The 26,842-nt window shown below is 45.4% G+C and overlaps 1 protein-coding gene across 2 annotated transcripts in view; it reads left to right on the forward strand.

The window, feature by feature from the left end:
- Positions 1–5,664: 5,664 nt before the first annotated feature.
- The window catches only part of LOC115074523 (NXPE family member 1-like), a 28,761-nt gene continuing 7,583 nt past the window's right edge, over positions 5,665–26,842 (forward strand). The window contains exons 1-4 of one of the 2 annotated variants that reach the window (XM_029574056.1): positions 5,665–5,787; positions 5,916–6,029; positions 18,659–19,371; positions 20,236–20,297. In XM_029574056.1, coding sequence (XP_029429916.1) covers positions 5,755–5,787; positions 5,916–6,029; positions 18,659–19,371; positions 20,236–20,297 — 922 coding nt within the window. In that variant the 5' untranslated portion in view covers positions 5,665–5,754. Of the gene's footprint in view, positions 6,030–18,658; positions 19,372–20,235; positions 20,298–26,842 lie in introns of both variants that reach the window. The other variant, XM_029574054.1, reaches the window with a different exon arrangement.

Consider the following 26,842-nt stretch of genomic DNA (forward strand, 5'->3'; position numbering starts at 1 on the left):
CCCCCACCTATATCACCACCACCCCCCCCCCCCCACACACACACACACAGCAGAAGGATGGGGGAAGTGAAAAGTGCAGGAAGAAAGAGGGCACACACACACACCCACACCACTCCCACTCTCCCCTACAACTCTTTATATCGCTACCACCCCACATACACCTCACCTATACCCCCCCCCCCCCACACACACAGAAATGTGGGGAGAAGAAGGAGGACAAATAGAGAGTGCAAGGAGGAAACAGTTTCCCTATCCATCCACACATACACATGCCCACACCCCTATGCCACTCACACACCCTTACATATGCACTTCCTACCTCCCCTCCCTCCCCCACTGAGCCTCAGTCACACACATACACATACCCTCATTTCTTCATCTCCACAGAGCAACTACAAGACACCCACAAACCTGGAGCTTCTATAACATACACAGGTCTTGGAGTCACAAAAGATGTTCTTTGAAGTTGGCATGAAATCCTAAACTCGTATTTTGGGGTTTCTGTTAATGTAGAGGCACACTCAGTCTCTAGCTCCTCGCTCAGCCCCTCCTTTCATTAGATCACCAGCCACCTGTCAATGCTTTATAAGTCAATCATCCCATCCTGCCGTTCCTTGCATTTTATGCTTGGACAGGAATGTAATCCAGGATGGGGAGCCCACCAACAAAGTTAGCGACCTAAGCAAGCAGGTGCACGACCCTACTACGGAGAGATAATTTGAGGCACCGAAAATACAGAAATTACAAAGAATGAGATTTGAAAGGTTTGGGGGGGGGGGGGCCCTTCATCAAACAAGAAAATACCACTAGGGGTATATGCTCCAGCCCGCCTCCTGGACCCCACCCGAGCATGACCCAGCCTCCGTTCCCCTACCGCTGGATGTGCTCAGGACATTTTCCACATCAAAAAATCCCCCAGGACTGGCCTCTGATGGAGCAGCCAGTAAAGCTCTACCTTTACTCCTGCTCCTTCCCTCTCACGCCGAGCCAGCCCCTGCAGCTGTAGCTGTACCAATTGGTATAACAATCACACTCCCCCTGGGCCGAGCCCTTGCACTCCCCAGCACCATCGGGCCCAGTGACTCTGCAGAAAGAGCACCAAACTCCGCCTCCCCCCTGTTCAGACCCTGAGCCCCCCCACGCATTCCAATCGGACACGCTGGGCGCTCACCATCTGATTCATGGTCGCTGACTGTGACCTCGATGAGCTGCTCCTCCTTAGCCATGATCTGCACACTGCTCGTCCAGGAATCCCGTGGGTCAGAGGCACGCAGCCGGTACACTTGCCCTTAAATAGAGCTCCCTAGTCCTGATACTCCCCGTGGTGCTCTCCAATCCGGTTGCGCTGCAAGGGAGTATTCAAACTTTCATCCAGGGACTCGGGACTCCTTCCCCCCCCCCCCCCGCGCACCCGCCTCTTCCGGCTTCAAGCTGGCGGAGCTTGTCTGACGCCATTAGCCTTGGGCAGCCCGGCACTCCGGCCAAACTGCCCTTACAGAACATACGGCTTGCCATACTGGGTCAGACCAAGGGTCCATCAAGCCCAGCATCCTGTCTCCAAAGGTGGCCAAGCCAGGTCACAAGTACCTGGCAAGATTCCAATGGGTAGATAGATTCCAAGCTGCTTATCCCAAGAATAAGCAATGGATTTATGTAATTCTCCCTTAATAATTGTTAATGATCTTTACCTCCAGGAACTTGTACAAACATTTTTTAAATACAGCTATACTGATGGCATTCACCACATTCTCTGGTAATAAATTTCAGAGCTTCATTATACGGTGAGTAAAACATATTTTCTCTTATTAGTTTTAAATGTATTAATTATTTATTTATTTATTTATGTAGAGATTTTTATATACCGCGGCACGTAAGAAGATACATCACCTCGGTTTACAATGAACAATAAATTAGCAACAGGCTTTACAGATAACAGGCTTTACAGACAGTAACAATAAAATAGTAACAGGCTTTACATACAAAAATGATTTCGGATGTACATAATATAAATCATTTACGAACTATTAAAAACCATAGAATAATATAAATCTATAAAGGAGCTGAAGATATAAACAGGTAATTAAATTGATAAAAGGCCTATTCTATTATTTAAAACCAATTTAAAGATCATAAACAGGGAGAGGGCGGGAGTGAAGGGAGAAGGATAATTTCGAGGGAGGAAGATGGGTAATAGGATTAGGAGCAGGAAGCTAGGGAAAAGTAGACAATTAAACGGCATTTCAGATTAATCGATGATCATTGTGTGAACGCTTGTTCAAACAACCATGTTTTGAGACTTTGTTTGAATTTCTTATGGCAGGGTTCAAGACGCAGGTCATTGGGCATTTTCCATTGTATGTCCCCATGTCTTTGTACTTTTTGAAAGAGTAAACAACTGGCTACGTTTAATCGTTCCATTCCACTCATTATTTTATAGACCTCTATCGTATCTCCTCTCAGACATCTCTTTTCCAAGTCAAAGAATCCTAACCTCTTTAACCTTTCTTCATAGGGGAATTATTCCATCCCCTTTATCATTTTGATCACCCTTCTCTGTACCTTTTCTAATTCTGCTATATCTTTCTTGAGATGTGGTGACCAGAACTGAACAAAATACTCAAGATGAGGTTGCACCATGGAGTGATACAGAGGCATTATGATATTCTCTGTTTTGTTCTCCATTCCTTTCCTAATAATTCCTTGCATTCTATTTGTTTCTTGGCTGCTGCTGCTCAGTGAGCACAAGATTTCAACGTATTTTCAACGATGACACCTGGATCCTTTTTCTGAGTGGTGGCTCCTACTGTGGAACCTTGCATTTTATAGCTATAATATGGGTTACTCTTCCCTAAGTGTATCACTTTGCACTTGTCTACATTAAATTTCATTTGCTATTTGCATGCCCAGTCTCCCAGTTTTGCAATGGATATATAAGTTAGAAAATAAAGAAAAATAGGCAGATCTGCAAGGTTCTACTGGTTGGGAATAACTGGGGAGAGCGAAGACTATTTACATAGAGGGGTTTTGCAGACCTATCTCTTAACTGGGAGAAGTGGGGATGAACTGGTAAAACTGGGAATAATGTCAGTGCACGCCCCTAATAAAATTCCATGATTTATGCAGTAGAAGTGGCATTTGCACGCACATGCATGCAGCCACTTAATATTTGGCACAATTGTGCACGCAGCTAGGCTGTTTTATATCTTGCACCCGTGCATCAGTTTGAAAGTTACCATCTTAGGTCCCTCTACATGGGCCAGCCTCTGAAAGATCTACTTATTAAAACAATGGGACATTTAATATTGTGAAGACCATGGAGCAGCAAAGGAAAACTGCTCTGAACAATAGGCAACCAAGAGGAACAGTACAACAACAAGAGAATGACAGAATATGAATACCGTGGAAAAATGTTATAAGGTAGAATAAAATATATATAGGAACACTAAATACAAATAAACAAAGTAGTATATATAAAAACATATACTATACATTTATTTTACATATAAAAATTATTAAACAGACATTCTAAAATACAAAGCCTAATATGGCCATGTTTCAACTAACACCCGCGTCAGGGGCTGGGCAATAATTGTTATGTACATGTGTAGGAAAGAGCAGTGGAAAACATAGAATAAACAAATGAAATCCATATGGTACTATCTCCATCAGTACAACCTCATAAATGGGAATGGTAATCTCTTTTCTGATAAAATAGTGTCAAACGCCTATCAACCAGACAGATACTTGACTATATCTCCCAGACAGAAAGTTACATAAGCTCCTTCTGCAATGCACTGCAATGCACACCTTCATCAGACAGCAGTACACGCCACCTCGGATACTTGTAAATGCCTTCAAGAGAAGATCTCCTGATTAAGAATAACCATCATGCTTGCTGTTGGACAGTCTTATTGCTGCATTTTATATGCTATTTTGTTCTGTACCTATACTGCACACTCCATACACAACTTCAGTACATAATCATATTGATGTGGCTATACAAAAGATTTACCCAGCTTAACCCAGGATTTAGCTGGGTAAGTCTTACGCATTCAAAATCCATGCCTTCTTCCCCCTTTTTACCCAGCTAAATGTGTGCAGTTAAAAGTTCTACTTGTGAGATTAGCAGCAACAAGAAAAATGTAATACCTTGAGAATACAATTAAACATCTCAATATTCGAGTATTAAATTTTCCAAAAATAAAAGAGGAGAAGCTATTAATTACCTTTAAAAAATATCGGGGGGAAAATTTTAAAATCCCACCAGAAAATATTCCTGAAATTAAAAAACTAATTCAGTTGCCATTCAAACAAGGCTCTACAAGGAACAATGTCTCAAAGTAATTCCATTGATTTTCAAAATTTAACCAGTTACTTAGAGGAATCTCATAGTGAGATCCAGGAACGAATTACACTTTTGGTGATTTTTCAAACTCAAGAAGATTTGAGTTATGTGATGTGGGCTTATTTTCAAAATATGGGTATGCTATTCCTGGGAGGGAAGTAAGGGTTTACCCTGACCTCGCCAGGAATACTCAAACTCGCCGATGGGCATTTCTTTTGTTAAAACCCGATGCAGTGGCATTAGGTGCTGTTATGGTTACAAAATACCCATGTAAATGTGTACTGAAACTGCATGGAATAACATATATTTTCTTTGGAGTTAACCAATTACAAGAGTTCTTGAGTGCAAGAAGTCAGGTTTCTATCAATGAAAATGAGAATAGAGGTGATTAGATTAAGGTTAGGGACTTTTCATAGATAATCAATATAGTAAGTTTTGTTAGTTTTTCTTTTTAAATATTGATCCTCATTTGCAAATTAAACACATATTTGCCTCTATGATGTGTAGAGTTAGACATGTATAAGTAATAAGGATAAATGTCTTTATTATAAAGTTTGTCTATCATATTTTCATAGATAGTAGATATTAACATGTCTAATCCAATGGTATTTCACTTACAAAGTTTTGTGTCTTTGTAAAATTGTTGAAAAAGCAATAAAGATTAAATAATAATAATAATAAAAAGTTATACCTGCAGACATTTAGCTGGATAAGAAAAGGGCCAGAATGGGGTGTTCCCAAGGCCGTCTTTCTAAATGTAACTGGTTGGTGCAATATTTATTCAGCATTCCCCAGATAACTCTGTATGGACAACTCCATCCACACATTAGCAGTGAGCCTCTGCAAGTCCCTTCCACACATATCCCTGCTCTAAACCTACTTGCACAGTATTTATGCTGGTAGATTTAGCTGGATATTCAGCGGCACTGTTAGCCAGCTAAGTGCTGCTAAATATATGGATTAAGATAACCAGGTACCTTTCCCCAGTTATTTAACCTGCTCAGCTGGCTTTTCAGTATTGACTTCATTGTAAAATCCTATTTCTACAGAAGTGAAAACCACACCTTTTTATTTTATTTTTTTATTATAGATGTGTTACAATTTTATTCACGTTGCCAGTACTTGATGATGATGATGATGATAATTTTTGATGCAAACAATAAGGCACTTAACGTTTGCAATACAGTATGATTTCAAGTGTTTATTAGTTAATAAACTAAGCCACTATAGAGTCTCTTGTGTCCTAACTGGATTCCTGGGGCCGAGACCAACCTACTAAATCACTCATCCTATATACCCATTTCAGTGACCTTCATAGCCTCTGCCCCTGCAGTCTAGGTCACCCTCTTCTGTACCAACCTGCTGAGGACCTGTTCTGTTCCTCCCAAGCACCTCAGAAGTTTCCTGACATGGACTGTTACACTTATGAAACACAAGGAAAGGTGATGTACAACTGTTCAGAATGATTATCACTACCTTATCGTTGCCATATCTTGCCTCCGACCTGCTGGGAAAACCCTCATTCAGTTGTATTTTGCGAGTGGGTGGATGTTATTTTTTTCTCTTACAGGAGTTCATCAAGAATCCAACCATCAAGATGAAATACAAACTCTTTCTGGTCATTGTGACCTTAAACATTGTTGTGATGCATTTCATGTTTTCCAACAACTTTGAAAAGAAACAGGTAACCAATTTTATTTTTTACTTTTTTAAAGCATTTCTAGTATCTAATTGGAGATTAGAAATGTAAATGTTATTCTGCAAGAAATATAACAGTTCTTTAATATCTAATAGTGGGAAAGCTTTTTTATTAGGTTTTTTTTTTTAAAGTACTAAATTTAAGAGTGACAGTTGTACATAAAAAGAAACCTTGATGCACCACACATTACGGCAGGAAATAATTACTTTGCATCATTTTACTTCAAAGCCCTTATTTCTGGAACTCCAAAGTTATTCCCAGATAATTCCTCTGAAACCATGGGTGCTGCCATGTTCACAGCAGAGTCATAAATGAACGGCCCAGGACTGGGATGTGAATTGATTCCTGCAGTGTGACATCAGAGCCAGCATGGCTCAATTGGACACAAATAAACAATTCCTCAAAAAGAATCCCCCTATAGATATCTAAACAAAACCCAAACGGGGATACTATGTTTGCTCTGTAAACTCTGGTGTCTGGTATCGTTTCTGTAAGTGATACCGTTTTAATATTATCAATTTTGTGCGCCCATGAAGTGTTCAACAGTTTTATATATTAATTTTTCTGTTTGCTTGAAGTGTAAAATGTGTCTCTTTCTTGTGCATAAAGTAGCCTTCAACTCTCCTCAAGCAATCAGCCCATCTCATCTGCTCGCATTAGAGCCTCTTCACGTATCTTTTATGGATGCATTATAGAAGTGCCGTGGAATATGTTCACAAATTTTCCAAAGAAGTGTTGAGCCTTCTGCCCGACACTGGCAGTGTTTCAACGGTATCCCTCTGCTTCAGGGACTAGGAGAGGTGAATATAAAATAGTAGGGATGTGAATCGTTTTTGAACGATTAAAATTATCGTCCGATAATTTTAAAATCGTTCTAAACCGTTAGAGTACATGATACAATACAAATGCCCACGATTTATCGTCAGGAGCATTTATATTGTATCGTTAAATAGGGCACGGGAATTATTTGGGGGAGGGCAGGAAAACCGGCACACCAAAACAACCCCTAAACCCACCCCGACCTTTTAAAAGAAATTCCTTACCCTCCCCCACCCTCCCGAACCCCCCCAAAATGTTAAGTTACCCGGTGGTCCAGTGGGGGGGGGGGGGGGGGTTCCCTGGAGCGATCTCCCGCTCTCGGAATTATTTGGGGGAGGGCGGGAAAACCGGCACACCAAAACAACCCCTAAACCACCCTGACCTTTTAAAAGAAATTCCTTACCCTCCCCCACCCTCCCGAACCCTCCCAAAAACCTTTTACATGTACCTGGTGGTCTAGCGGGGGGTCCAGGAGCCATCTATTCAATCGTGCCGTGAGGGTGCTGCGCTGGAGGTTTCATAATGGCGCCGATCTTCTTTGCCCTTAACTTGTCACAGGGAGCGACCGTCGCTGCCTGTGACAAGTTAAGGGCAAAGACGATCGACTGCCAGTATGGCGCCGATCTTCTTTGCCCTTAACTTGTCACAGGGAGTGACCTGCACTCGAATCGTGTTCCCATTCGGCCGGCGCCATTTTGAAACTGGCGCCGGCCATATTGCCGTACGGCCACACGATTCATGTGCAGGAGGTCGTTCCCGGACCCCCACTGGACCCCCAGGGACTTTTGGCCAGCTTGGGGGGGCCTCCTGACCCCCACAAGACTTGCCAAAAGTCCAGCGGGGGTCCAGGAACGACTTCCTGCATTTGAATCGTGTTGCCGTACGGCAATATGGCCATATGGCCGGCGCCATTTTCAAAATGGCGCCGGCCGTACGGCAACACGATTCGAGTGCAGGAGGTCGTTCCCGGACCCCCGCTGGACTTTTGGCAAGTCTTGTGGGGGTCAGGAGGCCCCCCAAGCTGGCCAAAAGTCCCTGGGGGTCCAGCGGGGGTCCGGGAGCGATCTCCTACGCTCGCGACGTCTGGGGACAGGAACCAAAATGGCGCCGGCGCCACCTTTGACCTGTCATATGACAGGGCAAAGGTAGCGCCGGCGCCATTTCTATCAAATGCACTGTGGCCCGAGAGTGGAACATCACACCGGGACCCACCCACTGGACCCCAGGTAATTTAAGACATTTTGGGGGGGTTCGGGAGGGTGGGGGATTTATTTTAAAGGGTCGGGGTGGGTTTTAGGGGTTTTTTTAGTGTGCCCGAGAGTGGAAGATCACACCGGGACCCCCCCCCCCACTGGACCCCAGGTAATTTAAGACATTTTGGGGGGGTTCGGGAGGGTGGGAGATTTATTTTAAAGGGTCGGGGTGGGTTTTAGGGTTGTTTTAGTGTGCCGGTTTTCCCAGAGCAGGAACAGGAACGTTGGAGCCGAAGCAGGAACCAAGGATCAGGAGCAGGAGCAGGACTGGAACGTCAGGATCCGGAGCAGGAACAGGAATGTCAGGAACCGAAGCAGGAACCAAGGATCAGGAGCAGGATGAGGAACACGAAGCAACTAGCACTCTAGAAGAGGAACCTCATTGCAAGGCAGAGAGAAGAAGCAGACGCCGGCTTAAATACTAGCCAGTGTCTGACATCATTCAAGTGGGCGGGCCGCGGTCTGGCAGGAAAAGTCCTTTAAATTGGGCTTCCCCACATGCGCACATGCCTAGAGAGGGAGGAGCTGGATTCAGAGCCTCGGCGGCGTCTCCCTTGTGGAGACGCCGCTGCGAGAAGGCCCGAACTGGACCAGCAAGGCGCGCCTCCCGCCGTGGGACCCCAGGAGACCCTGAGCCACCCTGAACCACCCGCTGCAGTCGCCGGAGGATGGAAGGTAAGGGCCCGGTCGCAAGGCTTGCGACCGGGACCGCAACAGTACCCCCTCTTAGAAGGGCCGGGTTTACCAGGGTGGTTCAGATGGAATTGATGAAGCAGAGACTTGTCCAGGATGTGACGAGCAAGTTCCCAGGTGTTGTCCTCAGGACCACACCCTTCCAGGCCAACAGGTACTCCCATCGTCATTGGTGAAAGTGAACATCAAGAACCTCTCGAACTTAATAGACTGGATCGGCAGGTACGTCCAAGTCCGTGGGCTCAGTAACCTTCGGGTGATATCTTGAGAGAATGAGAGGTTTCAACAGTGAAACATGAAATACATTATGAATGCGCATGGAAGAAGGGAGGTGCAAGTGGTAGGAGACTAACCCCACTCTCTCTGCCACTCGGAATGGGCCACAATAGTGTGGTGCTAACCTCTGGTAAGGGACCCGAAGGTGTATGTTTTTGGTGCTGAGCCAAACGCGATCCCCAGGGAGAAAGCTGGTGCAGGTTGACGATGCTGGTCTGCCCATCTCTTGGCGGTTCTGGCTGCCTTGGTGAGTTTGACTTGGATGGAGAGCCAGAGATTATGCATTTGTTGAGCTGACAACTGAGCTGCAGGCGAGATACTGGTCTTCGGCAAAGGCAATGGTGGTTTGAGTTGCTTCCCAAACACTGTCAGGAATGGGGATTTGCCCGTTACCGAATGGGTGTGGTTGACGTAGGAGAACTCAGCCAGAGGTAATAGGATTACCCAGTTGCCTCGCCTTTCATTGACGAAGGAGCGGAGAAAAGTCTTTAAAGAGCGATTAGTGCGCTCTGTTTGTCCGTTAGTCTGGGGGTGGAAGGCTGAAGACAGACTAAGTTGCACATCAAACTGCTTACACAAGGCTTTCCAGTAGCGAGCTGTAAATTGGGGCCCTCGATCTGAGACTATATCTTGCGGAAGGCCATGAATACGAAAGATATGAGAGGCAAAGAGCTGAGCAAGTTCTGGTGCAGATGTTAGCTTGGGAAGAGGGACAAAATGAGCCATCTTGGAGAAGCGGTCCACTGTCACCCAGATGACAGTGTTCCCCTCCGACGCCGGCAATAAGTAAATCTGCAGCTCTAACACTAAATTTTAAAAAGGGAAACTTTGATAAAACAAGGAAAATAGTTAGAAAAAAACTGAAAGGTGCAACTGCAAAGGTTAAAAGTGTTCAACAGGCATGGACATTGTTTAAAAATACAATCCTAGAGGCGCAGTTCATATGTATTCCGCGCATTAAGAAAGGTGGAAGGAAGGCAAAATGATTAACGTCATGGTTAAAAGGTGAGGTGAAAGAGGCTATTTTAGCCAAAAAAATCCTTCAAAAATTGGAAGAAGGATCCATCTGAAGAAAATAGGATAAAACATAAGCATTGTCAAGCTAAGTGTAAAACATTGATAAGACAGGCGAAGAGAGAATTTGAAATGAAATTGGCCATAGAGGCAAAAACTCATAATAAAAACTTTTTAAAATATATCCAAAGCAAGAAACCTGTGAGGGAGTCGGTTGGACCATTAGATGTCAGATGGGTTAAAGGGGCTCTTAGGGAAGATACGGCCATTGCAGAAAGACTAAATGAATTCTTTGCCTCCATGTTTACTAATGAGTTCCGGAGATGGTTTTCAGGGGTGATGAGTCAGACGAACTGAATGAAATCACTGTGAACCTGGAAGATGTAGTAGGCCAGGTTGACAAACTAAAGGGTAGCAAATCGCCTGGACCGGATGGTATGCATCCTAGGGTTCTGAAGGAACTAAAAAATGAAATTTCTGATCTATTAGTTAAAATTTGTAACCTATCATTAAAATCACCCATTGTACCTGAAGACTGGAGGGTGGGCAATATAACCCCAATATTTAAAAAAGGTTCCAGGGGCGATCCGGGTAACTATAGACCAGTGAGCCTGACTTCAGTGCCGGGAAAAATACTGGAAACTATTCTCAAGATCAAAATCATAGATCATATATGAGTCACTCCATAGCCGCGACTGTTCTGTCACGCCATAGCCGCGACTGTTCTGTTTAAATGGAAACAGATATGATTTGATATTTTTGTTCAAGAATGTCGGTATAGAAAAATTCTAAATAAATAAATAAATAAATAAATATAGAAAGACATTATTTAATGGAACATAGTCAACATGGATTTACCCAAGGGAAGTCTTGCCTAACAAATCTGCTTCATTTTTTTGAAGGGGTTAATAAACATGTGGATAAAGGTGAACCGGTAGATGTAGTGTATTTGGATTTTCAGAAGGCGTTTGACAAAGTCCCTCATGAGAGGCTTCTATGAAAACTAAAAAGTGGACAAGTGCAAGGTGTTGCATATAGGGAAAAATAACCATTGCTGTAGTTACATGATGTTAGGTTCCATATTAGGAGCTACCACCCAGGAAAAAGATCTAGGCATCATAGTGGATAATACTTTAAAATCTTTGGCTCTGTGTGCTGCAGCAGTCAAAAAAGCAAATAGAATGTTAGGAATTATTAGGAAGGGAATGGTTAATAGAACGGAAAATGTCATAATGCCTCTATATCGCTCCATGGTGAGACCACACCTTGAATACTGTGTACAATTCTGGTCACCACATCTCAAAAAAGATATAGTTGCAATGGAGAAAGTACAGAGAAGGGCAACCAAAATGATAAAGGGGATGGAACAGCTTCCCTATGAGGAAAGGCTGAAGAGGTTAGGGCTGTTCAGCTTGGAAAAGAGACGGCTGAGGGGGGATATGATAGAGGTTTTTAAGATCATGAGAGGTCTTGAACGAGTAGATGTGACTCGGTTATTTTCACTTTCGAATAATAGAAGGACTAGGGGGCATTCCATGAAGTTAGCAAGTAGCACATTTAAGACTATTCAGAGAAAATTATTTTTCACTCAACGCACAATAAAGCTCTGGAATTTGTTGCCAGAGGATGTGGTTAGTGCAGTTAGTGTAGCTGGGTTCAAAAAAGGTTTGGATAAGTTCTTGGAGGAGAAGTCCATTAATGGCTATTAACCAAGTTGACTTAGGGAATAGCCACTGCTATTAATTGCATCAGTAGCATGGGATTTTCTTAGTGTTTGGGTAATTGGCAGGTTCTTGTGGCCTGGTTTTGGCCTCTGTTGGAAACAGGATGCTGGGCATGATGGACCCTTGGTCTGACCCAGCATGGCAATTTCTTATGTTCTTAAGTCCGTGGCGATGTGTGTCCTGGGCTCTGTGGGTATAGGCAGCGGTTGTAACAGTCCCCTCGACTTTCCCACCAAAGGCTTCTGTCTGGCGCATGTGGGACAGGAAGTAACATAGATGCGGACATCTTGTCTTATAGTAGGCCACCAGTAGAAACGGTTGAGCAAGTCGAGAGTTCTTTCACGGCCAGCATGACCGCCTGTAACGGACTCGTGAGCCCAAACCAGCACTTTCTTTCATGCGTGTCGTGGTACCACAGTTCTTCCTGCAAAGCCCACAGTGGTCGATGACAAGATCACTTTAGCTGGATCTAGGATGAACTGAGGTTGTTCCTCCTCTTCTTCCTGCTCGGTAGCATGAGATAGGGCATCTGCTCGCACATTCTTGCATGCGGGTTTATAGTGAAGTACGAAGTTGAACCAATTGAAGAACAATGACCACCGTGCTTGTCTGGGATTTAAGCATTGTGCTTGGCAATGAATTCTAAATTTTTATGATCTGTGAAGACCGTGATGGGATGAGTGGCCCCCTCCAACCATTGCCTCCATTCTTCAAAGACTAGCTTGATCGCTAACCGCTCCTTATCCCCTATGCCGTAATTGCACTCTGCGGGCGAGAACTTCCTAGAAAAGTATGAGCACAGTAGTAGCCTCCCTGAAGAAGTGCTTTGACTCAGTACAGCTCCTATGGCTACATTGGAAGCATCCACTTCCACTATGAAGGGACGGAGAAGGTCTGGATGAAGTAAGCAAATGTCCTGCATGAAGTCCTCCTTAAGGTTCTCGAACGCCTGGCAGGCCTCCACGGACCAATCCACCGCGTCGGCTCCTTTCTTAGTAAGAGCGGTCAGAGGTGCCACTTTGGACGAGTAGTGAGGGTTGAAGTGCCTATAGAAGTTTGCAAAACCCAAAAAGCGTTGTAGGGCTTTCAACCCTTTAGGACGTGGCCATTCACGAATAGCTGTGACTTTGCTGGGATCCATCTGGAACCCCGTTGCAGAAACTATGTACCCCAGGAAAGGAAGGGATTCCTGCTCGAACATACACTTCTCCAACTTGGCATATAGGTGATTGTCTCTGAGGATTTGAGGAACTTGTCTCACATGTTGTCGATGCGAATCCAAGTCATGAGAAAAGATTAGCACATCATCGAGGTACACTATAACTGAAGAGTAGAGGTGCTCACGGAGTATTTCATTCATTAAATGTTGGAAAACTGCTGAGGCGTTGCTTAAGCCAAAAGGCATAACGAGGTAATGCCCATCCCTGGTGTTGAATGCCATCTTCCACTCATCACCGGGACGGATACGAACCAAATTGTAGGCTCCGCGTAAATCTAGTTTGGTGAATATCTTAGCCCCCTGTAATCGATCCAACAGCTCGGGGATCAAAGGAAGAGGGTAACGGTCATGCCTAGTGATAGCGTTCAGACCTCTGTAGTTGATGCAGGGTCTCCGGGAACCGTCTTTCTTGTTTACAAAAGAAGCTTGCCCCTGCTGGTGACTTTGAGGTACGAATGAACCCCCTGGCGAGATTCTCAGCAATGTACTGCGACATGGCTCATGTTTCAGGCAGAGATAGTGGATACACTATACCACGAGGCGGCGTGGTTCACGGTAACAGCTCAATAGCGCATTCGAAGGGACGATGTTGTGGCAGAATCTCTGCCTTTTTCTCTTGAGAAGACAATAGCAAAATCGGCGTATGCCCTAGGAATCACCATCGAAGTGTGTAACAGCGGAATGCTGGGAGTCTGTGGAGCGTGAAGGCAGTTGTTGAAACAATAGGGGCTCCACTTTCTAACTGTAATGTGTCCCACTGAATCACAGGGGAATGTTGCTGCAACCATGGTAGTCCAATTATCACTGGATGAACGGCCTTCTCTAGTATCAAGAAGGAAATCTTCTCAGAATGAAGAACCCCAGTATGAAGTGTGAGGGATTCCGTAGAAGCGGAAATACTTCCAGGGAGCGTTGTTCCTCGGATCGAGGTTATTTGTAGCAGAGTCCTATGATGACGGACAGGGATTCAGAGCTGTTGCACAAGATCATTCAGAATGAAATTCTCGCCGGCACCGGAATCAATGAAAGCGAGAGTCTCGAAGGAGTCGACCGGGTATTCCAGAGTAATAGGGATGGTACATTGAGGAGCAGAAGTAACACAACCTAGGAGTAGCTCCTCGGGACCTCCTAGGCTCGGGCGTTTTCCGGGCGCTCCTTACACTGGGCCAGGAAGTGTCCCTTCACCTCACAGTAGAGACAAAGTCCCAGAGAACGCCGGCATGCCATTCCTCTGCCATCAAAGAGGTACGCCCCAACTACATGGGCTCTTCCGCGGGCATCTCTGAGCGCGCCGTTCCTTGGCTGGGTGCAGACGTCATCGGCCTAGAAAATGCAGGTGCTAGAGGCACTGTTCATTGGAAAGGACGGGTCTCTCGTGCCCGCTGTTGCAGATGACAATCTATCCTCCCCGCCAAGTCGATCAGCTCGTTGAGGTCATCTGGAAGATCACGAGCCGCCAGCTCATCCTTAATTTGAGTCGCTGAGCCCTCCAAAAAGAGGCCCTGAAGGCTGTCCTCTTGCCACCAGACCTCGAAGTTGATGGCATAGTCGGCCAAGGAGCAAGAGCCCTGTTTCAGTTGTAGGAGTTCTGAGGTGGCGGTAGCGAGTCATGCTGGTTCATCAAAGGCTTGCTTGAAGCTAGTTACGAATTGTGGCAAATTATCCAGGAGAGGATCGTTCCGCTCCCACATGGGTGAGGCCCAGGACAGCGCCTTCCCATCCAGCAAGGACAGGATGTAAGCCACCTTCACAGAGTCTGTCGGGAACTGGTTAGGCAATAGTGAGAACTTGATGTAACATTGGTTCAGGAAACCACGACAGGCCTTGGCTTCTCCTGAGTAGTGAGTCGGTGCTGGTAACTCAGTCAGCATCTGGACGCTTACCACCGGTGTGGGAAACGGCGCCTGAGGAACCTGTGGAGTTTCTGCGTCCAACCGATTGGCCAAACGCTCCACCGTGGCCGCCAGGACGTCTAAGCAGTGCTGTTGTTGCTGTAAACGTTAGGCTATACCGGGAATGGCCTGGAGCCCTGACAAGTCCGCCGAGTCCATGGCCTTGCAAACTGTTGCAAACTGTTACTGGCGTAGTAGTGGACCCTTGGGCCGGCCTGGCAGAGTGAGATGGAAGAAGAGGACAGCACTCTGCGGAGGAGTAGGTCGGTGGGCGGTGTCAGGTCACACAAAGATCCGGAGTCTTCACCCTGGAAGCCTGCGGACTCCCCAAGAGGAGCTCGTGAGGTCCCAGACCACTGGGACTTAGGAGAAACCTGGAACCCAAGCGGAGACTTCACCCTGGAAGCCTGAGGACCCCCCGAGAGGAGCTCGTGAGGTCCCAGGCCGCTGGGACTTAGGAGAACAAGAGCATGGAGGAAGGTGAGACAGTCCAAGGTCGAGGCAGGCGGCAGAAGCAGAACCAAGAACTAGCCGGAGTCTAAGCCAGGAAGACCAACCAGGAAGGACGAAGGCACAGAAGGCAGGAAAGCAGGAACTGGAACGTCAGGATCCGGAGCAGGAACAGGAACATCGGAGCCGAAGCAGGAACCAAGGAGCAGGAGCAGGACTGGAACGTCAGGATCCGGAACAGGAATGTCAGGAACCGAAGCAGGAACCAAGGATCAGGAGCAGGATGAGGAATATGAAGCAACTAGCACTCTAGAAGAGGAACCTCGTTGCAAGGCAGAGAGAAGAAGCAGATGCCGGCTTAAATACTAGCCGGCGTCTGACGTCATTCAAGTGGATGGGCCGCGGTCTGGCGGGAAAAGCCCTTTAAATTGGGCTTCCCTGTGCACGCACACGCCTAGAGAGGGAGGAGCTGGATTCAGAGCCTCGGCGGCATCTTCCTCATGGAGACGCCGCTGCAAGAAGGCCCGAACCAGACCATCAAGGTACGCCTCCCACCGTGGGACCCCAGGAGACCCTGAGCCGCCCTGAACCACCCGCTGAAGTCACCGGAGGACGGAAAGTAAGGGCCCGGTCGCAAGGCTTGCGACCGGGACCGCAACAATAATGGTGACTATTTTATATTACATATGAGAATTTGGGTTCCCAGTGATAGCAATCGGGCATTTATATGGAAAGGGAGAGGATAAGAGATAACACCGCTATTACTGCAACCTTTTGTGGACGTGAAAGAGAACTAACAAAAGACTGGATTAAGGATTCACAGAGAGATCACGATCCAATGAATTACATAATATTTTAATCTTGCTTTGGGAAAAGAAGGGGATTGGTCAATACTCTTTTAAAAATCAGAGCAGACAGCGCGAACGCCATCTGACAGTATGCACGGCGGTTAGAAGGAGGAATTATGCTGAGCAAGTAAATCTGATGTTTAATGAAGTTGTAACTCTGGGAAGGGTAGATTTTTTACTTTCTGACTATTTTATATACAGGTCCTCTAATCCCTGAAGCAGACGGATACCATTGAGACACTGCCAGTGTCGGGCAGAAGGCTCAATATTTCTTTGGAAAATTCATGAACATATTCAGCGGCACTTCTATAATGCGTCCATAAATGATAAGTGAAGGGGCTCTAATGCGAGCAGATGAGATCGGCCGATTGCTCAAGGAGAGTTGAAGGCTACTTTACACACAAGAAAGAGACATTTTACACTTCAAGCAAACAGAAAAATGAACATATAAAACTGTGGAACACTTCTTGGGAGCACAAAATTGATAATATTAAAACGGTTCCCACTTCTACTAGAGTCGTAACCAACAAGTGGTTATCACTTATAGTAGAGATACCGGACCCCAGAGTTTACAGAGCAAGCGTAGTATCCCTGTTTCAACTGGACACAAAACAAAGGGGGTGTCTTTTCAAAGGAGCATATACATGTGCAAGTAGCTTGTACTCACATACATGCTATTTTATAAACCCCAAAAATACATTTACACTCTCAAAAAAGGGCAGTATAGGGGCATTCCAGGGCAGGTCTAAGAGTTGCACACGTAAGTTGCTATTTTATGAGCTTACAGAAGTTCATGTGGTAAATTATTCCATTTTGCACCTGCTAATTATCTCATGCAATCAATATCAGACTGGTCTGTTGTCTCCTATTGCTTTGGTGGGGGGTCTGGATGAGCTGGGGGGAGTTAAGGTGAAGAATTGGAATGGTCTTGATGACTAGAGAAGGACTGGGTGAATTGGTGGAGGAATCGGCAAACTGGTGATTTCAATTGCACTTGCATGTTTTAAATCAGTAGTTCTCAACCTTTTTTTGTCCGGGACACACCTGACAGATGGTTCTCACATGCGTGACTTACTGAACATTTGACCATCACGAGGCAAAATGTAAATATACGTTCTGAATCCTCAGGAACCCCTTCAACCCCCAAAAATGGGTGCAGAGCAGAACTAGGGCATTACCTGTGCAACTCAGCATACAAAACAAGATATTCTGGTTCTGATGACATCTCAGTAAAAGCAAAACAAACTCTCTTTACTGGCAGGCACAATACTCCTTATGAAAAGACAATTATTTACCACTTCAAATATTTAACCAGCCCTAAACACTGCTGGTGAGTTGCCACTCATGCACCCAGGCATCCATTCTACTACACACACACACACACACACACAAACACACACACACAAAGCTGCCACTCATGCACACAGGCACCCATTCTGCCACTCACACACACACACAAGCTCACATAGAGCCTCTTCTCATTTTTTGGCCCAATAAGCCTAGTCTCTGCTTATCAGCCACTGCTGGCCTGACCTCCAGCGGCTTGCAACGTTTCTCCAGCTCCGCCGGCCTGGCCTCCGGCAGTGCGCAGGGTTTCTCCGGCCTTGCTGGCCTGGCCTCCGGCGGTGCGCAGGGTCTCTCCATTCTTCAGCCCCACCGGCCTGGCCTCCGGCGGCACACAGATCTCTCCACTCTTCAGCCCTGCCCCTGGGGAGAAGGGAAGCACAAACAGGGCAGTGGGACACCAGGAGCCACGACACCCCAGTGTGTCGCGACACACCGGTTGAGAACCACAGCTCTAAATAATGGTTTTAATGTGCATTTAATCTATTTAATGCATGTTAAAATGATAAAATGCAAAATGAAACAAAATTAATATAGCATCAAAATGTATATAGCATCACTTAGAAGTTATCCAACCCATATACCGCTAATCTCGCCTTAAATAAACACTAGAGCAGAGGTTGTCAAACCTGTCCCGGCGGACCCCCAGCCAGTCCGGTTTTCAGGATATCTACATTGAATTTCATGAGATAAAGCAATGCATGCAAATTGATCTCATGCACTGAGTTGAAAAATAAATTAGATTTGTAAAACTTTATAAAATAGGCAACAATTTTTCTTAATTTCTTTTTCCAGGTGTGATATTTGTCAGTGCCCAGATAATGGTATAATTTGCAACACACATGTTTTTTACTCATTTCCTATTCCAGATTTTTTTTAATTAAGGAGACTTTGCTATTACAATCATCATTGCAAGTACTAGAAATATAGATTACATGCATCATACTAAGGACGCCTTAATATTAGCATGAGAACATCAGGCTTGCTATGTTGCCCACTGTACAGTATATACATAATCTTTCAATAGCAAATTATATTTCTAATGATGCATTTTTTATATTCATTTGTTTACCATTTTGAAGTGTCTTTGGAAAAATTCTACAATTTTTCTGAGGAGGATCATAGAGAACTCAACATCTCCCACAGCTGCATCCAGAGCAACGGAAATTGAACTGAAAATATACAAAGTCCTCAGTAAAATAGATCAGCTGGTCCCTAATGTCACTTTCACCAATATAGACAACACAACAAGTGCCAGAAACAGCAGAGCCACTCTATTAAACCCTAAGGACAAGAACTGCATCAGAGATACCTTCACCATCCAAATTGATATGTATGATTACATGGGTAACAGAAAGAAATACGGAGGGGACTTTGTGAGGGCAAGGATCTATTCACCAGAGCTTAAGGCAGGAGCTTCCGGGAAGATTGAAGATCTGAACAATGGGTCCTATCTTGTGCATTTCAATTTATCTTGGGAGGGCAGAGTTCACGTTTCCTTACTACTTTTTCACCCCAGTGAAGGAGTGTCAGCACTATGGAGGACAAGAAATAAAGGGTACAAGAATATTGTTTTTACCGGCAAGTTTGCCAATGCAACACATGAAGCGTACACTGAATGTGGATTCGATCTGAACTCATCAGGAGAATTATGCAAGTATCTAGACAAGAGAGATGAGGAATCTTTTTACTGTTTGAAGCCTCCATATCTGCCATGTGAATCTTTTATCTACCTGCATTCCAAGAACAGAGATCACTCCTATCTTGAACACTTTGAGAAACCTCTTTTTCACAGGTCAGAATATCTAAGACTACTTGTCAGACTGCCCTAGCTAAACAGCAATTTTTAATACTTAATTTCCAGTATTTTTAGCAATGATTATAAGAAGGAAGTCTCAGTTCATGTTCACACTCCACTAGATGTTAGTGAAATAAAAGAAGGATTTATTACGGATATCTTAAGATCAATCCAATGAAAGGCAAATTTCAAAATTCATGCGGAAAAGATTCAAAATTTCTTTAGTTATGCATGGTAATGTACAATCAAAAGGATCAGTCCCCCGATATGGGCTGTGCGGCTTCATCGGGAGGGACAATTCAGAAGAATTTCATGACAAAGTTACTGTACATAGCAACCAGAATGATTTTGTACAAATCCATAATACATCCATAATATAACCTTCTTATTTGGATATCTGATTGTGTGTAAGTGGACCTTCTTCTTTTGGACGAGGCTAATATTTAAAACAGAGGATATGATTGAATTTAAGGACTGTAAGGCCCATCTAGTCTGCCCATTCCTGATGCAACATCACAGACGAGTCTCAGGCTTTACATTCACATCCTTATATTTAGGGATCCTTTGTGCTTATCCTAGGCTTTCTTGAATTCTACTACTTTTCTGTCCTCCACTGCCTCTACTGGGAGGCTGTTCTATGTACCCGCCACGCTTTATAGAAATATTTCCTAATGTTACTCCCAAGTCTGCAGCCTTTTACCCTCATATCATATCATGACCTCCTGTTCAAGAACTTGCTTTCTGCTAGCAAATGCCTTTTGTGCATTAAGATATAACTTTGAGGTCTAACATAGTCTACTTTGTTCATTTAAATTATATTCTGTAAATAGACCCCTTTTTTTGTATCTTTTCATCCTGAAGGTCCAGGATTGGTGTAGAAATTCCCAGAAACTTTAAAACACTTGAGGTTTCCAGTTGCAACAGTAAGTGAAATATTGCTGGGGGAGCAGGTGTACGGGATGGTCTGTATTTGTTATATAAACTGACTTTACTGTTATTCCTACCCCTTAATGCTGGTGTCTAGGGTTGCCACCCAACCTAAGTCAACCTTGACAGGCTGATCCAGTTCTGGATTTTGCCCCATTGCCTCTATGGATTTGTCATTCCACTTTCTCTTGATAGAGCAGTATGGCTGCCGTGTTAGACCACATGAATGGTTATTGACTTTTATTTCTATAATTTTCCTAGGAAACACAGGACCAAATTCATAGATAATGTGGGGGCAGAACCAGAACTGGATCAGCCTATCAGCGTTGACTTGGATCAGGTAGCTGCGCTACCGCTTGTTATGCTGGTGGACCCTTGGACCGAGGGAGAGTTGGCGCTGCCTGTGGGAAAGAGCCCCACAGGCCCCCGCTGTCAGTAGGTGAGGCAGACGAGGAGCAGAGATCCTGCTGGAGCTTCACCACTACCAGCCCATGCTCCACTTAGGTTGAGCCCTCGGGTGCTAGGGCTGGCTGGACTTCCGTGAGCCCTCTGCAGAAATGGAAGTCCACAAAAGGGACAAGAAGCAGTAGCACAGGCCAAGTCAGGAACTGGCAGCAAAGCTCGTAGTCAGTATCCAGGCAAGGGTTGTGGCAGGTGGCGTAGCTCATGGTATACAGGCAAGGGTCGAGGCAGGTGGCGTAGCTCATAGTCAGTATACAGGAAAGGGTCGAGGCAGGTGGCGTAGCTCATGGTATACAGGCAAGGGTCGAGGCAGATGGCGTAGCTCATGGTATACAGGCAAGGGTCGAGGCAGGTGGCGTAGCTCATAGTCAGTATACAGGCAAGGGTCGAGGCAGGTGGCGTAGCTCATAGTCAGTATACAGGAAAGGGTCGAGGCAGGTGGCGTAGCTCATGGTATACAGGCAAGGGTCGAGGCAGATGGCGTAGCTCATGGTATACAGGCAAGGGTCGAGGCAGGTGGCGTAGCTCATAGTCAGTATACAGGCAAGGGTCAAGGCAGGTGGCGTAGCTCGTAGTCAGTATACAGGCAAGGGTCGAGGCAGGTGGCGTAGCTCGTAGTCAGTATACAGGCAAGGGTCGAGGCAGGTGGCGTAGCTTATAGTCTGTATACAGGCAAGGGTCGAGGCAGGTGGCGTAGCTTATAGTCTGTATACAGGCAAGGGTCGAGGCAGGTGGCGTAGCTCATAGTCGGTATACAGGCAAGGGTCGAGGCAGGTGGCGTAGCTCGTAGTCAGTATACAGGCAAGGGTCGAGGCAGGTGGCGTAGCTCATAGTCGGTATACAGGCAAGGGTCAAGGCAGGTGGCGTAGCTCGTAGTCGGTATACAGGCAAGGGTCGAGGCAGGTGGCGTAGCTCATAGTCGGTATACAGGCAAGGGTCGAGGCAGGTGGCGTAGCTCATGGTATACAGGCAAGGGTCGAGGCAGATGGCGTAGCTCATAGTCGGTATACAGGCAAGGGTCGAGGCAGGTGGCGTAGCTCATAGTCGGTATACAGGCAAGGGTCGAGGCAGGTGGCGTAGCTCATAGTCGGTATACAGGCAAGGGTCGAGGCAGGTGGCGTAGCTCATAGTCGGTATACAGGCAAGGGTCGAGGCAGGTGGCGTAGCTCATAGTCGGTATACAGGCAAGGGTCGAGGCAGGTGGCGTAGCTCATAGTCGGTATACAGGCAAGGGTCGAGGCAGGTGGCGTAGCTCATAGTCGGTATACAGGCAAGGGTTGTGGCAGGCAGCATAGCTTGTAGTCCAAGTCCAGTCCACAGTCAAAGCCAAGGTCAACCCAGGGACAAGGAAGGAAGTCAGGAAATCAGGAACTGGCAATGCACATCTCTGAAACGAGAAGACCGATTGCCAAGGCAAAGGCTGGAAGCAGGGTCCAGCCTTATATAGTTCCCAGGAGGTGATGTGATCGGAAAAGGCTGGCAGCACTTTCCCGCCATGGGCGCTTTAAATAGAGGAGAGAGGCGCGCATGCCTAGGGGGATGTCCGGTGCCAGAGGAAGTCTGTGTCCCAGCTGCGGAGAGGTGAAGGTCTGTAGCATCAGGCTGGCGACTCGGGCCCGAGGAGTTCGCAGCGTCGGTGGCTGATGGCTCGAGGTTGATGGAGTGGGGCGTCGACAGCGGCTCCCTGCTGCTCCCAGGGAACCCGGACCTGTTTCTGCCGCAGCACGGCGGTGGGTGAGTGAGGCTGGCCATGGAGCCCTGCCACCGGCAAGCGTAACACCGGTGTCTTATTTGTCATTCCTGGAGGAAATCTTTCATGCACAAAGCAGCCATGTCAGGGAGGCCGGGCAGGGGACAAGTTGGGGTTCTAGTTGTATTGACACTGACAGGCCGATACGGTTAACAGTGCGCTCCGGTGGAGCGCACTGTTAACCGGCATTTGGACACGCGTTTTCGACGCGCTAGCTTTACCCCTTATTCAGTAAGGGGTAATAGCGCGTCAAAAATGTGTGTCCAACCCCCCCCCCGAGACTAATAGCGCCCGCAACATGCAAATGCATGTTGATGGCCCTATTAGCCATTCATGCGCGATACAGTAAGTAAAATGTGCAGCCAAGCCGCACATTTTACTTTAAGAAATTAGCGCCTACCCAAAGGTAGGCGTTAATTTCTGCCGGCGCCGGGGAAGTGCACAGAAAAGCAGTAAAAACTGCTTTTCTGTGCACCCTCCGACTTAATATCATGGCGATATTAAGTCGGAGGTCCCAAAAGATTAAAAAAAATAATAATTAAAATCAGCCCGCGGCTCACAGGTTGAAAACCGGACGCTCAATTTTGCCGGCGTCCGGTTTCCGAACCCGTGGCTGTCAGCGGGCTCGAGAACCGACACCAGCAAAATTGAGCATCGGCTGTCAAACCCGCTGACAGCTGCCGCTCCTGTCCAGAAAGAGGCGCTAGGGATGCGCTAGTGTCCCTAGCACCTCTTTTTACCGCGGACCCTAATTTAAATATTTTGGTTTACTGAATTGCGCGCACAGGCCAGTGTCCTGTGCGCGCACCAGGACAGCAGGTGCTCGCCCGCTCTCCCGCGAACTTTCCTGTATCGGCCTGTGAGTCAGAAGTCGTGGAGCCCAGAGGTACAAACCTAACCCACACTTTGCCTTCCTATTCCGTAATGCACTTAGCTGAAACTGTCCTAATAGCTAGGGATGTATATGGGAAAGGTTTTTATTTTGTTTTGATTTTTTGTTTGTTTGGGATTTCATACTGTATCAGTTTTTTCATATTTTGTTTCATTTTTGTTAATGTTTAAAGCATCATTAATGAAATGATCGGCTGTCCTCCCACTCCTCAAGAAGCCCCCATACAACACAAATTAGAACTTGTCCTTCCTCTGAAAACCTGGGCACATCAACATGCTCCTCCCCCCCCCCCCCCCCCCCCCAGCTTACACACCTGCCATAGGGACAACAGGGCTATTTGAGTTCTGCAGCAAAGTCGCCCACTGTGATCTCTTCTCCACCACTGTTTGGTGCCCAGCACGTGCCCTGTGGTGTGCCGAGGTCCCTGGTGCAATACGAAATAAATAGAACCTCTGTCTGTAAAAAAAATTACACTACAAAAAATGTGAACATATTTCTTGCTTGTGATATTGAACGTGGACTATAAAAAATCTTATTTATGTTCCAGCAACCATCATAAAGCACGGGGTCCAGTATATATTTCCTGGTAACCCTGGAGCAAAAGCTTCTATGTGCTTAAAAGCTATAATCATCAGTCGCTTGGAAACATCGTTGCTTGTTTGAGCATGAATCTCGAAAACGTTTATAAGCAGAAACTGTACTTATCTGCTTGGATGCTGCAAGTTGAAAGGCAGTGCATTTGTGCCTTGGTGAAGTGTTCTTTTTCCAGGTTGTGGTGCTTGCACTAGCACTTAATGCTGTCAAAATGCCTGCTGTCAAATCGCCCGACTCTGCAGGGTTTCGGAGGAATCTCCTTCTTCAGGGGAACAGTCGACTTTTCAAATCTTTGCAAGTGCCGTGTGCTCAAATCAAATCAAACCCTGCAGAGTCGGGCGATTTGACAGCAGGCATTTTGACTGCATTAGGTGCTAGTACAAGCAACACAACCTGGAAAAAGAACACGTCACCAAGGCACAAATACACTGCCTTTCAACTTGCAGCATCCAAGCAGATAAGTACAGTTTCTGCTTATAAACTTTTATGAGATTCATGCTCAAACAAGCAACGATGTTTCCAAGCAACTGATGATTATAGCTTTTAAGCACATAGAAGCTTTTGTTCCAGGGTTACCAGGAAATATATACTGGACCCCGTGCTTTATGATGGTTGCTGGAACATAAATAAGATTTTTTTTTTATAGTCCACGTTCAGTATCACAAGTAAGAAATATGTTCACATTCTGGGGGTCCCTGGTGCTGCACCAGCTGCCAGCCAAGTGGTGATGGCGCATGCCCACCACAACTGCCTCCGTTCTCAATGCTGATACCCAGATAAGGGATCTCTCTTCTCAAGCATTTATTCTATGAGGAGGGATGGGTAGTTGCTGTAAAGTACTGGTTACCGCATGCCTGCCTAAGGAGCCTGCCACCCTTCACCCACCAGCTGCAACCATTACAAGAACATTTTCCCATGTCCTTGTTTGTCACAATGAATTTCATACAGTGAAGTGTCAGCCCCAGAGGGCAGACATGGTGGTTTGGTGGTTGCCTTGCTGTGCTCACGCTTGGTCTGATCGGAGATTTTCCCCACTGGAGCTCTAGTTGTCCAGAGGAGGAAATAGAAGGGCAATGGGGTATGGTGGCCATGTACTCTGCACTGGCACTTTTATTGATTTTAAGTTTAATTTTAAATGTTTGTATATTTGCTTCTAGTTGCCCCTGAGGCAGCTCTGTATAAGAGCGAAACTCTGCCAGAGTCGGGCATATTTTAATAAAGGGCGTTTTCATCATCCGATCCTCACTTTGTTTTACTGTTACACAGCCAGCTGGATCGGCTACCGCTTTGCTTTTTGTTCTTTAAGAATTAAACTTAATATTATTTCAGTCCAGTTCCTTGCTTTTCACAAGCTTCCATATTCTTATATTTAGTATTTACTGATTAGACTTTTTCAGACTGTCACAACTGAAACATGGCTACCAAATCAACATTTACTCTCTTATTTTTAACATGTTTGTGGTGTCTTGAACATTTTCTGCCCATCTCCCTTTCCTCAGCCTGGAAAAATCTCTTCCCAGAGAGCTGTGTCAGGTGAACCTGGCTTGGTATGGTATTGTGCAAATAACCTGGGGCAAATTCATTTTACAGCACAATAACTTACTCATCATTGCATTGTGCCATATCCTATCCAAGGGAGCTGAAGGAAAGACATAATCCTGCTAGGGAACAGTGAGTTCTGGCCACATTAAATATTATTTATAGCACAACATGACAAGTTTGCAAACCTAGAATGAAATGACAGATGATACCATCAGTTCTATCAACACTGATAGAACTTTACTCGATTTCTGGCTGCTCCCTTGCTTACTGTGCTTATTCTCAGGCTTTTTTGAGGTCTGATACTGTTATTGTCTCCCAAGAAACTTTTCCATTCATCCTTCCTCCCCCACCCCCGCAACCCCTTTCCATGAAGAAATATTTCCTTGTGTTTACTCCTGAGTATTTCCAGGAGGCCATTTCTGTGCTGCACGCACTGTTAGACTGCTTCCTCCCATGAGAGCCGGAAGTTAGAAGAAAACCCTAGATTGCTCAGTGGAGCTAAAACGCAAACAGCATGCCACCGGAGAAGAGGAAAATAATTGCCTTTTCCCACCAACCTCACCCAAAAATTCCAAGGAGTCCTCAGAAAAATAAATTCCATCTAGGTAAGCTGTGAAATCCTGACAACACTATATGTAATCACAAAGGCCTTAAATTCAGGTTTTTAAATTCGAGTTAGGCGTCATTTCATAGTATCTTGGTAACCACCAGATGTTTTTTGCTTTTCATTATTTATTTATTAGACTTCAATACTTAAACAAAATAAAACAATCTTTGTATACAGAAACATATAGGAGCAGTAAGAAATTATTGAATAATAGCATAAGCAAATCCTATATATTAAAACTTTTTCCAAATCTAGGTCAATCAACAATTGTATGGGGAAAAATCAGAAAAAATAATAGGAAAACCAAGGCAATATGTTAAAGAAAATTGCATAGTATGATCTCTGCTTATTACATATAATTCCCTCACTAACTCAAATTAGGAACAGGAGAAGATGTTAATCTTTTGCAATCCAAGAAAGACTGTAGTTATTCCGAAACAAAGGAAATATAGCAGTCATTATTAAATCTTATAGCACACTTACAAGGATAGCTCAAAATCAATGTGGCTCCTAAAGATAATATAGCTTGCCTTAGGGGAAGAGAACCTTTATGCCTCTCTCCTGGGTAATTCTAAACAAGTCAGGAAAACCTCTAAAGGGGATCATAAAAAGGGGAACTTAAATTCCTGAAATACAATCGCATAACTTTACTCAAGTCAGCCTCAGTAGCAAAAGATACCAATAAAGTTCCCCT

This window comes from Rhinatrema bivittatum, chromosome 12, assembly GCF_901001135.1.
Source record: "Rhinatrema bivittatum chromosome 12, aRhiBiv1.1, whole genome shotgun sequence".
Classification (NCBI taxonomy): domain Eukaryota; kingdom Metazoa; phylum Chordata; class Amphibia; order Gymnophiona; family Rhinatrematidae; genus Rhinatrema; species Rhinatrema bivittatum.